This window comes from Podarcis tiliguerta (genome assembly GCF_965153285.1).
Source record: "Podarcis tiliguerta genome assembly, chromosome: 4".
Lineage (NCBI taxonomy): Eukaryota > Metazoa > Chordata > Lepidosauria > Squamata > Lacertidae > Podarcis > Podarcis tiliguerta.
In genome coordinates, this window is record NC_139537.1 from 18,419,416 (window position 1) to 18,434,267 (window position 14,852).

The following is a 14,852-nucleotide window of genomic DNA, read 5'->3' on the forward strand; positions in this document are numbered from 1 at the left end:
TCAAAAGCATCAATTATTTGGCGATCAGCCTTCTTTATGGTCCAGCTCTCACTTCCATACATCACTACTGGCAAAACCATAGCTTTAATTATACGGACCTTTGTCGGCAAGGTGATGTCTCTGCTTTTTAAGATGCTGTCTATGTTTGTCATTGCTTTTCTCCCAAGAAGCAGGCGTCTTTTAATTTCATGAATGCTGTCCCCATCTGCAGTGATCATGGAGTCCAAGAAAGTAAATTCTCTCACTGCCTCCATTTCTTCCCCTTCTATTTGTCAGGAGGTAATGAGACCAGTGGCCATGATCTTAGGGGTTTTTTTATGTTGAGCTGCCTATAAATTCCCTATATCTATCATGACTGCATGAAATAGACAAATTCATGAAGATCGTCTAATCCTCTTTGAAAGTCATCTAAGCTAGGGGCTGTAATGTTTTGGGGCCCATTTGAGATAGATAGCTGATAAGAATAAGGAAATGGACAACTTTATAATCAGCAGATGAACCCCACAGTTTGTACAGACAGCTGGCCATCTGTCATGGATACTTCCGTTGCAATTCCTGCATTTCAGGGGGCAAGACTAGCTGACCCCTGGGTTCCCTTCCAACTCTACCATTCTGTAATTCTATGGTTCAAGCATTGTTTTTGCTTTAGCAACACCAAGGTCAATGTGTTCACATGGGCCGAGTTTCCAGTAGGAGGCGTCAGAAAGCATTCCATTACTCTTTTGTTAAACTAATCATAATATTTTATTGTTTATACCCCACCCATCTGGCTGAGTTTCCCCAGCCACAACTTGCTATGTCACCTGGAACCAGAGCTGTGATTAACATTAACTATGGTTAGTTTACACCAGGTTAGACTTTTTAAAAAGTGAGTACAGTGGTGCCTCGCAAGACGAAAAGAATCCGTTCCGCGGGTCTTTTCGTCTTGCGGTTTTTTCGTCTTGCGAAGCAAGCCCATTGACGGAGTAGCGCTATTAGCGCTATTGGCGATTTAAGGGCTAAAAACGGCTTTTTAAGGGGTTGGGGATTAGCGGTTTTGCTGCTAAAATGCTTTTAGCAGCTTAGCAATTCAAAATAAGGGGTTTTGGAGCACAAAAAAAAAAAATCAATTTTTTTTGTCATTTTTTGTCTTGCGAAGCAAGCCCATAGGGAAATTCGTCCTGCGAAGTGCCTCTGCAAATGGAAAACCCTTTCGTCTTGCGGGTTTTCCGTCTTGCGAGGCATTCGTCTTGCGGGGCACCACTGTACAGTTAATGTTAACCACGGTCTGTCCATCAAAACATAGCTGAGCTAAAACTGAAGTTCTCCTTCCAGCCATGCAACAGGGAAGGGGCTCACTGTGGCTTTTTCCTGCGCATGCATGTTGTGCTAAGCCATGGTTTAGTGCAGGGATCAGCAGACTTTTTCAGCAGGGGGCCAGTCCACTGTCCCTCAGACTTTGTGGAGGGCCGAACTCTGTTTTTTTTTTGGAGGGGGGAAATGAACAAATTCCTATGACCTACAAATAACCCAGAGATGCATTTTAAATAAAAGCACATGTTTTGCTCATGTAAAAAAAAACCAGGCACGCCCCACAAATAACCCAGAGATGCATTTTAAATAAAAGGACACATTCTACTCATGTAAAAACACGCTGATTCCCGGACCGTCCGCAGGCCGGATTTAGAAGGTCATTGAGGCAGATCCGGCCCCTGGGCCTTAGTTTGCCTACCCATGGTTTAGTGTGACATTTGAGCACAGTAATCATGTCCAGTGTTACATATTCCTTTTTAAGAGGGAAAAAGTAGGCTGGTTAGTGCTGAGCAGAGTCCCACTTTATAGAGCCTCTTTGCCTGTGGTAGGTCCATTATATTGTAGTTATTCCAGCTTGACACTCATACTGTCTTTAACAGCCTTTAGTGTTTGGCAGACAATCTAACCTTGCTTTTAGGGGGTTGCTACGGGACCCTCAATTTATGACCCTCCCACCAGTCATAAACTGGAAGCCTATGGTGGTCACACATTAGAGGAAATGTTTGGTCTGTGGCCAAGTGGCTTCTGGGAGAATCTTCTCAGTAAGAACTGGGCCAAGCACTTAGCATAGAAGCAAGAGCAAAACCTATAAATTCCACAAGTCTCTTAGAGGGGTGGGTATTGAAGATTGAATCAGAGACTTCATGCGGGGGGGGGGGGAGACAGAGTCTGACTTTGCGGCCAAAGCTTAACAGCTGGCTAAAGATTTGAACAAAAGTGATGGTGAGGTCAGTGCTCCGCATTGATTAAGGAGGCTGGAAAGAATTTATTGCTTCCAAGATACAGTACAGGAGACTATCTGGAAAGCCAGATCTGTGCAAACAAAAGAAAGCGCTCCAGATTTTGTGACATTCCACCAGGAAGGGGGAACTTCTTCCTGAAATGAGTGATGGTTGCCTTCTGATGCTACCTAGAAGTATAGAATGGACACCTGCAATAGAGGCTTAGTCTGATTCAGCTAAACCAGCTTCACCAATTTGGTTCCTAATAGATGTTTCTGACTACAACTCCCAGTTGTAGTCAGAAACAACTGAAGGGCGCTGGGATCTCAAAGGCTGAATTAGGAAACACTAGAAAGGGGCCAAGTGGGACATGGGTGGCGCTGTGGGTTAAACCACAGAGCCTAGGACTTGCTGATCAGAAGGTTGGTGGTTCGAATCCCCGCGACGGGGTGAGCTCCCGTTTCTCCGTCCCAGCTCCTGCCAACCTAGCAGTTCAAAAGCACGTCAAAAAGTGCAAGTAGATAAATAGGTACCGCTCCGGCGGGAAGGTAAACTGCGTTTCCATGTGCTTCTCTGGTTCGCCAGAAGTGGCTTAGTCATGCTGGCCACATGACCCGGAAGCTGTCCGCCGGCTCCCTCGGCCAATAAAGCGAGATGAGCGCCGCAACCCCAGAGTTGGTCATGACTGGACCTAATGGTCAGGGGACTCTTTACCTTTACTTTAGAAGGGGGGCAAAGTCCTCCTCCTCCTCTGATGCTGTTAGCTGCTTATATCGTTAGCTGTGAAAACAAGTGCGGGAGGGGAAATAATTCAATTTGAGGAACAAATAGAATAGGTGATGAAATGTTTTGCGTTGCTTTCCAACCATATATGGCAGGCGGGGTGGAGTTGCTTTTGCAGGTTGTTCCTGGCAAATAGGAGGTTACGGGATTATCGGGGGAAAGGTAGCACTGATCTTCATGGATGTTGCCTATAAGCTACATATTTTCGGGTGTGCAAGGGTGGGGAAGCTTTTTCAACCTGACGGCTGCCTTCTGGCAAAGCGGAGGAGGCATGTTCCAGTGGTGAGTAGCAGCCAAAGGCAGAAATAAAATGAAATAAATGGGTGGAACAAGGGATGTGGCTTTTATTTTTGCACAGTAGGGTGCATTTGTCCAATGAAGGCTTGCACACCCACCTGGCCCATGCAAAGCACACCCGAGGTGGGAGTCTTGTTAGAATAAAGTTATAAAATCAAACAGACAAAAAAACAGCTGGCATTCCCCCCGCCCCCCCTTCTGAGGCCTGGGGCAAGTGTACCTGACTTCTTCCCCCCTCCACTCGGCTTGGGCCTGACATCCATACCTCTCCATAGAACTGTAGAGTTGGAAGGGACCCTCAGAGGGACGTGGGTGGCGTTGTGGGTTAAACCACAGAGCCTAGGGCTTGTCAATCAGAAGGTCGGCGGTTCGAATCCCCGTGATGGGCTGAGCCCCCGTTGCTCGGTCCCTGCTCCTGCCAACCTAGCAGTTTGAAAGCACGTCAAAGTGCAAGTAGATAAATAGGTACCGCTCCGGCGGGAAGGTAAACGGCGTTTCCGTGTGCTGCTCTGGTTCACCAGAAGCAGCTTAGTCATGCTGGCCACATGACCCGGAAGCTGTACACCGGCTCCCTCGGCCAATAAAGCGAGATGAGCGCCACAACCCCAGAGTCAGTCATGACTGGATCTAATGGTCAGGGGTCCCTTTACCTTTACCTTTAAGGGACCCTCAAAGCCATCTTTTCCTACCCCCTTCAATGTAGGAATACGCAGCTGCCCCATACAGGGGGATCGAACCTGCAACCTTGGCATTATCAGCACCATGCTCTAACCCGCTGAGCTCCCATCTTTCCCTGAAAGTAAGATATCCCCCCAAAATAAGACCTACAGTGGTACCTCAGGTTACGTATTTAATTCGTTCCGGAGGTCCGTACTTAACCTGAAACTGTTCTTAACCTGAAGTACCACTTTAGCTAATGGGGCCTCCTGCTGCTGTGCCGCCGGACCCCAATTTCTGTTCTTATCCTGAAGCAAAGTTCTTAACCTGAAGCACTATTTCAGGGTTAACGGAGTGTGTAACCTGAAGCGTATGTAAACTGAAGCGTATGTAACCCGAGGTACCACTGTACTTCCAGTTTTGTCTCTTGCTGTAATATAAGGCATCCCCCCAAAATAAGACCTCCCTGATAACAAGGCCTCCCCCGAACATAAGGCCTCCCCGAAATATAAGGCCCCCGAAGCTACCATAAGGTGTCTGACTCCTCTGGACCGTAGCGGCGGGTGCCGCCATGCAGCTCACTGATTGGTCGCAGTGCAGCCAGAGCTGTTCAGGCAGTGCAAGGTCTCTTTGAATCAGAGAGCCCTGCTGCTCGCTCTGCCCTGACCGAGTCTGGCTGACTCACAATTAGACAATAAACGTGTGCCGTATTTTCTTCGTGGAAAAATAAGACATCCCCTGAAAATAAGACCTAGCGCATCTTTGGGAGCAAAAATTAATATAAGACACTGTCATATTTTCAGGGAAACAGGGTATCATGGCAAGCAAAAGGTGTTATCAGAGTTCAGTACAGTGGTACCTCAGGTTAAGTACTTAATTCGTTCCGGAGGTCCATACTTAACCTGAAGCTGTTCTTAACCTGAAGCACCACTTTAGCTAATGGGGCCTCCTGCTGCCACCGTGCCGCCGGAGCCCAATTTCTGTTCTCATCCTGAAGCAAAGTTCTTAACCCAAGGTGCTATTTCTGGGTTAGAGGAGTCTGTAACCTGAAGCGTATGTAACCTGAAGTGTATGTAACCTGAGGTACCACTGTAATACATTCCAAGTCACGAATGTATTAGCAGTTGAGGAGCCGGTGGATCAGGGCCAGTGAAAAGTGTGGCCTGAGGAGGAGCCATTCCTTAGAGGGAGTCGGGGGGGACGACGACAAAGAGAGAGGCTCCCAGACTTGAGGCTTCCCACCCTTGTTCCATAAGATTCGTCAACCTACTCAAAAATGTCGCTGGCTTTTTTACAATGTAAATCCCTTGATATGCTTTTGATTTCCCTCCTCGTATCTCTTTCATTGGTGGTTCTGCATGAACTTTCACATGTCCTGGGGGTGAGGTTGACCTGAAAATCATTGGCGATTCTACGGTACTTGCTGACCTATCGGTTTGGAAGCCTGGCTTAAAAAAAGAATAATAATAAATCATAGCGTTCCTGGAATATTTGTCCAAGTCATTTATTTTTTAAAAGCCAGAAGGGTCTGGCTCGCTAGCATTTTATGGAGAGATTCCCAGCAGTTCCATCATGTCCGAAATAAAAATGAAGATGTAAATTCAGCCGAAACGGCTGAGCGATGGCTCAGGAACCGACTGCAATTGTTCGCGCTCTTCCCCATCTCGGGTCGTTTGAAAGAGGAATGTTGGCATGTGGTAAATAAGAGAAAATTAAAAAGCAGATTTGTAGCATTGCTTTCCAGTAAATGCAGCTCTCAGACCACAGGGTACCTTAGTAACAGGAAGTCATGGTTGTTAAACTTCTCTCTTTCAGAATAGCTGCTTTCAAAACAGTTTTTAAAAAATAAGATAAAAGGTGGGATGAACTGCTGCACATATCTTAACAGGCTACCTTTTGTTTGCCTCTTGTGAGGGAGGCAGGAATTTTAATTGTCTGTTAGCCATGCTTGCTAGTTCTGCATGTGGGCAGAATTTGGGCAGCAGCCAGTGTGAGATGTTGCAGAATTTCAGATGGCTCATTTATCACAGCCACAACAAATGGAATGCTTAACTGTTTGTTACAGGGGCTCATTTTGGATCGTGATTCTCAACTGTGAGTTTCACGTAAATATTGAGTGAAAGGAGCATTCAGTGAGAATTGCTTCCCTCGGGATTTCTGTTGTAATGTAGAGCTAGAGAGAGAGAGAGAATTCAGCCCTATCTCTTATCGCATGCATGCAAAAATGACTGGTATTTTGAAGCTGTAATCCTGTGTCCACTTAGGGAACAGTCCGAGTCTAGCAAGATCCATGGGGTTGAGTGGGCTAGAACCCAGTGGATCTCCACCTGATTTCTGAGGTTCCTCGGTTGGCTTACTTCAGCATTTCTCAACCTGTGGGTCCCCAGATGTTGTTGGACTACAACTCCCATCATCCCTAGCTAGCAAGGCCAGAGCTCAAGGATGATGGGAGTTGTAGTCCAACAACATCTGGGGACCCACAGGTTGAGAACTGCTGGCTTATTTCCATCTGAAGCTTTTATCTATCACATGTGTTTACTTTTTCGGGCACATTGTGGTCTAGGCTATATCACAGGAAGATTATCCTGCCTCAAAGCGGGACACTGCTCTAGATCAGAGATGGGGAACATGCAGCTCTCCAGATGTGGCTGTCTGGCAGTGAGGGAACCGCCAGAAGGCCATCGGAGCTGGACTTCAGTGTCCGGGCTGAATGATGGGGGTGGAGACGCTCCTTCAGGTATCCTGGGCTGAGGCCATTTAGGGCTTTAAAGGTCAGCACCAACACTTTGAATTGTGCTCGGAAACATACTGGGAGCCAATGCAGATCTCTCAGAACCACTGTTATGTGGTCCCGGCAGCCACTCCCAGTCACCAGTCTAGCTACCGCTTTCTGGTTAATTGCAGAATTATGCATCAACATTTCTGTGGTTTTCGTCGTCGTTTTTTATATTGTTCAAATTGCTGTTGCCGTGTAGCTAGTTCTGTATTCCTCCGTATGTTTCGCCATGCGTAGTTGGAAGAAATGTGAAATTATGGGCTTTGCCTGAGAAAAACCCAAGGGGAGGGTCTGGATGAGAAAATGTCCTGGAGGGGGACAATATTAAAAACTCAAAACCCCCAGAAGCAGCCAACTTGTTCCTCCTTGCAAAGGGGTGTCAGTTGCATGTAGACGAAAAGAAGTGTTTGTCCTATACCTCCAACCCATTCACCCGGGGAGTTCCTTGCACATTGTCACTTCCTGTCCTCCGGAAAAATGCAACGTCTCTTAGTCCCAAAATGGATCAGTGCACCTGTGGGTGGTAGTTGTTGGGAATCGCAATCAGGGCATCTAGCTGGCCACTGTGAGACTAAAGTACTAGACTAGGCGGGCTTTGTGCCTGATCCCAGCAGAGCCCTTTTTATGTAGGTAGGACATTCTGTTGATTTTTTTTTTTCCTCACCAGAAAGCTCCTCTGGGCATGGAGGCAGGACTTGATGCCAGGAATGGGACAGGTCAGCAGCCAACATTGCTCTAGGCCAAACCCACATGACTGGCTCAGGACTGTGATGCCGGCTGAGTTAGAAGCTTCGAGGGCTGAGGGTTGCACTTTGTGGGCAGGGGGGACCTCCTTCTCCTCAAAGCTATGAGGATGGCCTAGGACCCACGTACCTACGGGACCGCCTCTCCTGGTATGCCCCGCGGAGGACCTTAAGGTCCACAAATGACAACACTTTGGAGGTCCCAAGTCGCAAGGTGGTTAGATTGGTCTCAACTAGGGCCAGGGCTTTTTCAGTACTGGCCCCGACTTGGTCTGTCACAAGAGACTAGGGCCCTGCGGGACTTGACATCTTTCTGCAGGGCCTGGTTTGGACTCAGTCTGACCCACCACAGTCCTGGGCACCACATCTCAGTTCTGGGCACCACAGTTCAAGAAGGACACTGACAAACTGGAACGTGTCCAGAGGAGGGCAACCAAAATGGTCAAAGGCCTGGAAACGATGCCTTATGAGGAACGGCTAAGGGAGCTGGGCATGTTTAGCCTGGAGAAGAGGAGGTTAAGGGGTGATATGATAGCCATGTTCAAATATATAAAAGGATGTCACATAGAGGAGGGGGAAAGGTTGTTTTCTGCTGCTCCAGAGAAGTGGACACGGAGCAATGGATCCAAACTACAAGAAAGAAGATTCCACCTAAACATTAGGAAGAACTTCCTGACAGTAAGAGCTGTTCGACAGTGGAATTTGCTGCCAAGGAGTGTGGTGGAGTCTCCTTCTTTGGAGGTCTTTAAGCAGAGGCTTGACAACCATATGTCAGGAGTGCTCTGATGGTGTTTCCTGCTTGGCAGGGGGTTGGACTCGATGGCCCTTGTGGTCTCTTCCAACTCTATGATTCTATGACCCTTATGTTTCCCTCCCCTTATGGTTTTGATCTATGGTCTACTTTTAAAATGAGGCTGCATTTTAAGTTGCGTTTTAACCTGTATTTTAAATTGGTCCGTCCCCCCAACATTATGTTTTTACTGTGATTTTTCTTGTTGTTAGCCACCCTAAGCCCGGCTCTGGCCGGGGAGGGCGCGGTGTAAATAAAATTTATTATTATTATTTATTAAAGCTGCATTGGCATCTGCTGAAACGCCTTCCTCCTTTTAAGAAGCAAAGGGCTTCCAATATATATCTTAACCTGATGTATATCCATGTTGCATTAAAAATGTACCATTAGGATATTTGATTTTTTTTAATCATAGCAAAGATGCAATAGGCTGTGGTTATGCATGAATTTATTTCCTTGCTTTCTAAAAACCACCCTGCAATGTTGGGAAGGGGGCTCCCATCTTAAAAAGATAATGAGAATTAGAGTTTTGTTCCGACCTGGAACATTTCCAGATACGTGTGTGTGCGGGACTGCTGCGTCAATATATAGGGACAGATAAAGCGTGAGAATTTATGGTAGCAGAAAGCCGCTGTCCCATCAAATGAGAATTTGTAGTGCAGGGTTGGTAGTTAAGTAATAAGGAAGGTTTATTAGCAACGTTTGCTAGAGGGCCTTCACTTCTGGAGGGCAGTTTGCAGCTTCCTGGGCAGCTGTCATACTTGTCAAGATGCCTGTTGTCGTTCTCCTTAGGCACAGTCCCCACTGGTCTCTGTCACCTGTGCAAGTCGCAGCATGGACTAAACGGGACTGTGCAGGCGATGAATCTGTAGACCCTGGGGATGGAAAAGGCCTAAGAGTGGGAAAGAAGACAATGATGCATAGTGTGAAAAATGTGATTAGGAACGATGAAGAAATAACGAATATGGGCATGTACAGAGCAGACCTTGGCAATGAGGAACCTCTGTATTTAAGAGGATTCCACACTACAACAGTATTACAGTCATACCTCAGGTTACAGACACTTTGGGTTGCGCGATTTCAGCTTCTGCACCGCGCTGAACCCGGAAGTACCAGAAAGGGTTACTTCTGGGTTTCAGTCCTTGCACATGTGCAGAAGCACCAAATTGCGACCCGCGTGTGCGCAGAAGTGGCGCTGCAGGTTGCGAACGCTGCGGGTTGCGAACGTGCTTCCCGTACGGATCACGTTCGCATCCCGAGCATCCACTGTACTTCCTTATTTATTTTTTACATTTTTACGATTCCTAGTAACGGGGGTCAGTGATTGACAAACGTGGATTATGTATTGGCGTTTCTTGACTCTGTTTCATTTTCCTTCCCAAGAATTTGGGTTGGGGTTGATGAGAACTTCATAAGCTCATGAAGGGATCGGTGAAGTCTGACGTTTTGGGATCCCTGATCTAATGGTTGAGAAGTCTTTTCTTCAACACGTTCGGTTCTAGTTTCCTGTTCTTTACTTTGGAATGTCTTGTTTTCCAGGAAGGAAAGAAGAAGTTTGATAAAGAAAGTGAAAAGTATTATTCAACCTTAGAGAAGCACTTAAATTTATCTGCCAAGAAGAAGGAATCACACCTGCAAGACGTAAGCTCTTTACCATTGGGGCTTTTATTTTATTATTATTTTATCTGCATTAATAAAGAGGGGGGAAGGGGAAGGATCAATGAGGGTAAGTGACAATCACCTTCTGAATTTATGTAGAACAGTCATCCATGCTTCTGTTCAGAGATTTGACGACTTGCATATGGATTTTAAATATATGTTTAAATATAATGATAAATTTGTCACTATACTTCATTTGTTGATTAGTTGCCTTTTTAGATCACCCTTTCTCCCAAAAGCAGCCCAAGGTGTTGTACAATAAAAATAAATAAAAACGCAAACTACACACCATAAATAAGATTTAACTTAGTAGTGTCCTCTGATCAATAATGGAATCCAATCCAGTAGACCAGGCATAGGCAAACTCGGCCCTCCAGATGTTTTGGGACTACAACTCCCATCATCCCTAGCTAACAGGACCAGTGGTCAGGGATGATGGGAATTGTAGTCTCAAAACATCTGGAGGGCCGAGTTTGTCTATGCCTGCAATAGACTTCTCTATTTCCAGGATTTACAGCAAAAGAGTGAAATTACACAGTTTGTGTTGTTTGCCATTAACCTGCCTGTCTAAACACAATAATGAATTATCATCTGAGGATTATGGAATGTTGTTCATGCCGGCACGCTTGCCTTTTGCATATTTTTAGGCTACCCGTAGCACAGTTACACAATACTATTACGCAGCACAGCACAATCAATCACTCTATAAAGTTAGCAGTAAGAAATTAAACAACAATCAGACCCAAAAACATTAACATGCAATAATATAATACGACTTAAATTGGCAGCAGCTCAGCATAAAAATCTGGAAGAAAGGCCAAGGGGAGCAGTTATTTTTGGAGCTTTCCAGAAAGTTTGCAGTGATGAGGTCTGGTAAGACGTTCCATAGATGTTGGGTCAGGTTGTCAGAGTGTGATGGTCTACAAAAGACCAACTCAACTGTTTCTACCTTCCCAGCGTGGGATTTTGTGTGTGTCATGTTTTGTAGAAATTTATTGGCTGATTGTGTGGAATAATATTCCCTTCCGCTCCATACTCTTCACATTTGGCTGCTCTACAAAACCATTTTCACCATCCATAATATTCCCCTTAGCACATCAATTTGCAAATGGAACACACTCAGCAGGAAGCAGAACATTTCTGCTTCCAAGACAAAGTTCACAAACCAAAACACCTACTTCCGGGTTTGCAGCGTTCTTAATCCAAGTTATTCATAAACTAAGCAAGAAGATCAAACCTATCCATTCTGAAGGAAATCAGCCCTGAGTGCTCCCTGGAAGGACAGATCCTGAAGCTGAGGCTCCAGTACTTTAGCCACCTCATGAGAAGAGAAGACTCCCTGGAAAAGACCCTGATGTTGGGAAAGATGGAGGGCACAAGGAGAAGGAGACGACAGAGGACGAGATGGTTGGACAGTGTTCTCGAAGCTACTAACATGAGTTTGACCAAACTGCGGGAGGCAGTGGAAGACAGGAGTGCCTGGCATGCTCTAGTCCGTGGGGTGATGAAGAGTCGGACACGACCAAACCACAACAAAGCTGCTCTTAAACCAAGGTACCACTGTACTGTCAACTCTGGTTTGCAGCGGTTATCCAGGGCATCAAACAGAGAGCTCTCACCCATCACCTGCTTACCTGATCCTTTCAACTAGAGGAAGGATTAAGAGCGTAAGAAGAGCCTGCTAAATCAAGGCAATGGGCCATTTAGTCTGCACTGTTTTCACAGTGGCCAACCAAATGTCTCAATGGGAAGCTGCAACCCCACATGCTTAATTGAACTTGAGGCCGTCCGCATGGGTCCGAGAATTGAAAGGAGGAGGGCTTTCCCGCTCATGCCGAGAAACCCATCTCTTTTAAAATTCACTGCTGTTCTGTTTATTTGTTACTGCCACCTCCATGTTATAAGCAAGAGGTTGTAATGTACTTGTAAAAGGCTGTTTTATGGACTTGGAATTAAGTCTTCATTATTACTCACTAAACAGATGTCTGCGTGGTGAAATCAACTGCAAGCGGGGGGGGGAAGAAGTTGTTTTGTTACCTGCGTGTACCGGATTTACACATACAGAATTCTCACTGGGGCGTAATTCTGTCTCTGTTAATGGCAGGGAAAATAGAAGCAATTGCCATTAAAGAGCAAGTTGGAATGTGTTTCATAACATACTTCACAGCCAATCATGGTCTGGCTAAGTAGAGTTAAGTGCTTATTTTACTCTCGAGTTTGAATAAAACCTTTCTCCCTGCAGGGGGTTTCTATGGATTATTTATAAAATTGCAGTATCTGAACAACAATTACATTGAAATAGAGTGCAAGAACTCCGAATATAGTGTTGGTAGAGAATTGTCTTTTCATTTGAGCCTAGTTATATAAATGCATGTGTTTGGATACTTTCTTAACCAGAATGACTAGCTGTCTTTTTCCATAATAGATGCATGTTTCTGGAAAGCATTATTTCACATGTGAAAAATGAATACAAAGTGTGTAAATTACCGCTGTGTTTTTTGCACTTTGAGGTTGTTGTTTTTTAAAGTTTTGTGGATTTTTAGCTGCATTTTATTGGTAATGTTATTGGCTATTATATAGTTAAATGGTAAATAAATGAATGCTTTATTCTATTTCTCTTTTTATTTTAGGCAGACACACAGATTGACCGAGAACACCAAAACTTTTACGAAGCATCGTTAGAATATGTCTTTAAAATTCAAGAAGTGCAAGAGAGAAAAAAGTTTGAATTTGTTGAACCCGTAAGTTTTTGTGGTTACCAAAGTAGAAATATAAACAAAGAATGAACCAATTGCACAACCCAAACTTACAGTATGTGATATATCATAATATATATGCATATGTACGCTTAAACATTTTTTTAATAGTTGTGTTAAACTTCCTTTCTTGTAAGTGAGTGTGGCTTAAATTTCCTATCCTCAAAACTCTTTTCGTATCTATCTGTCTGCCGATGAGCTTGCCTGTATGTGAAAATCCTTCACATTGCAAAGAATTCTGTGGTTGGTTTATTCTTCATTTATGTAGAGGGCCCAACATGTCTAGAAAGCCTTCCTAATTCTGCACTGAGGCTAGGTGTTGCAGAGAAAGAATTGTTATGACACGGAAGGGATCATTTCAGGCATAATGTTAAGCCATTGGCTGTGCTGAGATAAAGGCAAAGGTACCCCTGACCGTTATGTCCAGTCGCGGACGACTCTGGGGTTGTGCGCTCATCTCGCTCTATAGGCTGAGGGAGCTGGTGTTTGTCCGCAGACAGCTTCCAGGTCATGTGGCCAGCATGACAAAGCTGCTTCTGGCGAACCAGAGCAGTGCACGGAAACACCGTTTACCTTCCCGCCAGAGCGGTACCCATTTATCTACTTGCACTTGACGTGCTTTCAAACTGCTAGGTGGGCAGGAGCTGGGACTGAACAACGGGAGCTCACCCCGTTGTGGGGATTTGAACCGCTGACCTTCTGATCGGCAAGCCCTGGGCGCTGTGGTTTAGACCACAATGCCACCCGTGTTGGCTGTGTTGAGATAGCACATTGCAAATCGTGCAAACCATAGTTCGAAGGACTGAAAATCAGCTTTCTTCTTATGTCTCACCACCACTCTACCCTCTGGCAGTATTGTTATCCTGATGTAGATGGCAGACCATGGCTTAGATCTGCTTATCTGCTTTTCTTTTTCCATCTGGTGAACATTCTCACTTCTGAGTCACATGGGTCTCTGGAGGCAGACCAGCAGGCCTCATTATGGTTTGTCAACTCAGATATCACACCAAGCCTGCACAAACTACAGTTGCAAGCCTACTTTAAATGTACATCACTGCTTCCAGAACTGACTTGCTGGCTGATCGCAAATGGTGGGTTTTTTTCAAATTCATACATCATGGCAAACCATGGGTCAGCTGCTTTTATTGTAGTTTAATGCGACGCGTGAACTAAGTCAGCTTATTTACCTCAGTAAGGAACTCAAAATTTGCTCCTGAGGAACCCTCAGGTTCCGAGGAACAGAGTTCTGGAAAACCACTGACTTAAACCTGCGGTTTATGCATTTAAAGTGGAATATATGGGTTAATTAAAGAAGGGAATTTATCAGAAGCCGTCAAAAGCCTGTTCTGAACAATAACCTCTGTTCCTTGAATGGTCACGTAAAAGTTTCCTCATCCAGCGTGGAATGAAATTGCAGACAACTTGCCATCTATCTGCATGACATTTTAATGACTTGCGCTTTAGCAGTGTTGTCTGTGCAACACATGACATAACGTAAAAATTTCATAATGTAAAAATTGGCTCAGAATGCCTAACCAAGGCATTAGTCTTCAAACTTCAATAAATCTGTTTGACCTTTTATTAAAGAAGTAAAAGAAAGGGATAGTATGGAAGTTATTAAAAAATATGGAACTGCTAAGGAAGGGCTAAGCAACATATGACTTTGATTGCCTCATCACGGCTGAAATCCTAGGCATACTTACCTGGGAGTAAGTCCCGTTGAATTCAGTGGGGCTTCCTTCACTCTCTAAGGCTGCACTCCTGTGCACACTTACTTTGGAGTATGTAAGCATACTTAAGATGCTTACATAGAGAGAGCTAATGCACTCATGTCCTCCTGGGGTTTTCATAGGTGCATGTTTAGCTCCTTTGAGAACTGGTGGATTGAGCAGATGAGACCAATAGTGGGTCCAATGGTCTAGAAGGCGGTTTCTGCACATTCTGGAGAGGGAAATGAGGTGCAGACAGGGCTCATCAATCTGGGAAGGCAGCCCATCTAGGAAAAGGAAAATTCTGCTCCTAAACCTTGACCACCTTGTGAGACATCTCCAGGAGTAATAATAATAATAATAATAATTTATTATTTATACCCCACTCATCTGGCTGGGTTTCCCCAGCCACTCTGGGTGGCTTCCAACAGAATATTAAAATACAATA

At 45.0% G+C, this 14,852-nt stretch overlaps 1 protein-coding gene across 2 annotated transcripts in view; it reads left to right on the forward strand.

Moving 5' to 3' along the window:
- ARHGAP42 (Rho GTPase activating protein 42) overlaps positions 1-14,852 on the forward strand; it is a 175,392-nt gene that overhangs the window by 102,596 nt on the left and 57,944 nt on the right. For both annotated transcript variants that reach the window (XR_014510183.1, XM_083436294.1), the window contains exons 5-6: positions 9,820-9,921; positions 12,570-12,680. Coding sequence is in view for 1 of the 2 variants with exons in the window: in XM_083436294.1 (XP_083292420.1) it covers positions 9,820-9,921; positions 12,570-12,680 (213 nt within the window). In the remaining variant the exon portion in view is untranslated. The remainder of the gene's footprint in view (positions 1-9,819; positions 9,922-12,569; positions 12,681-14,852) is intronic.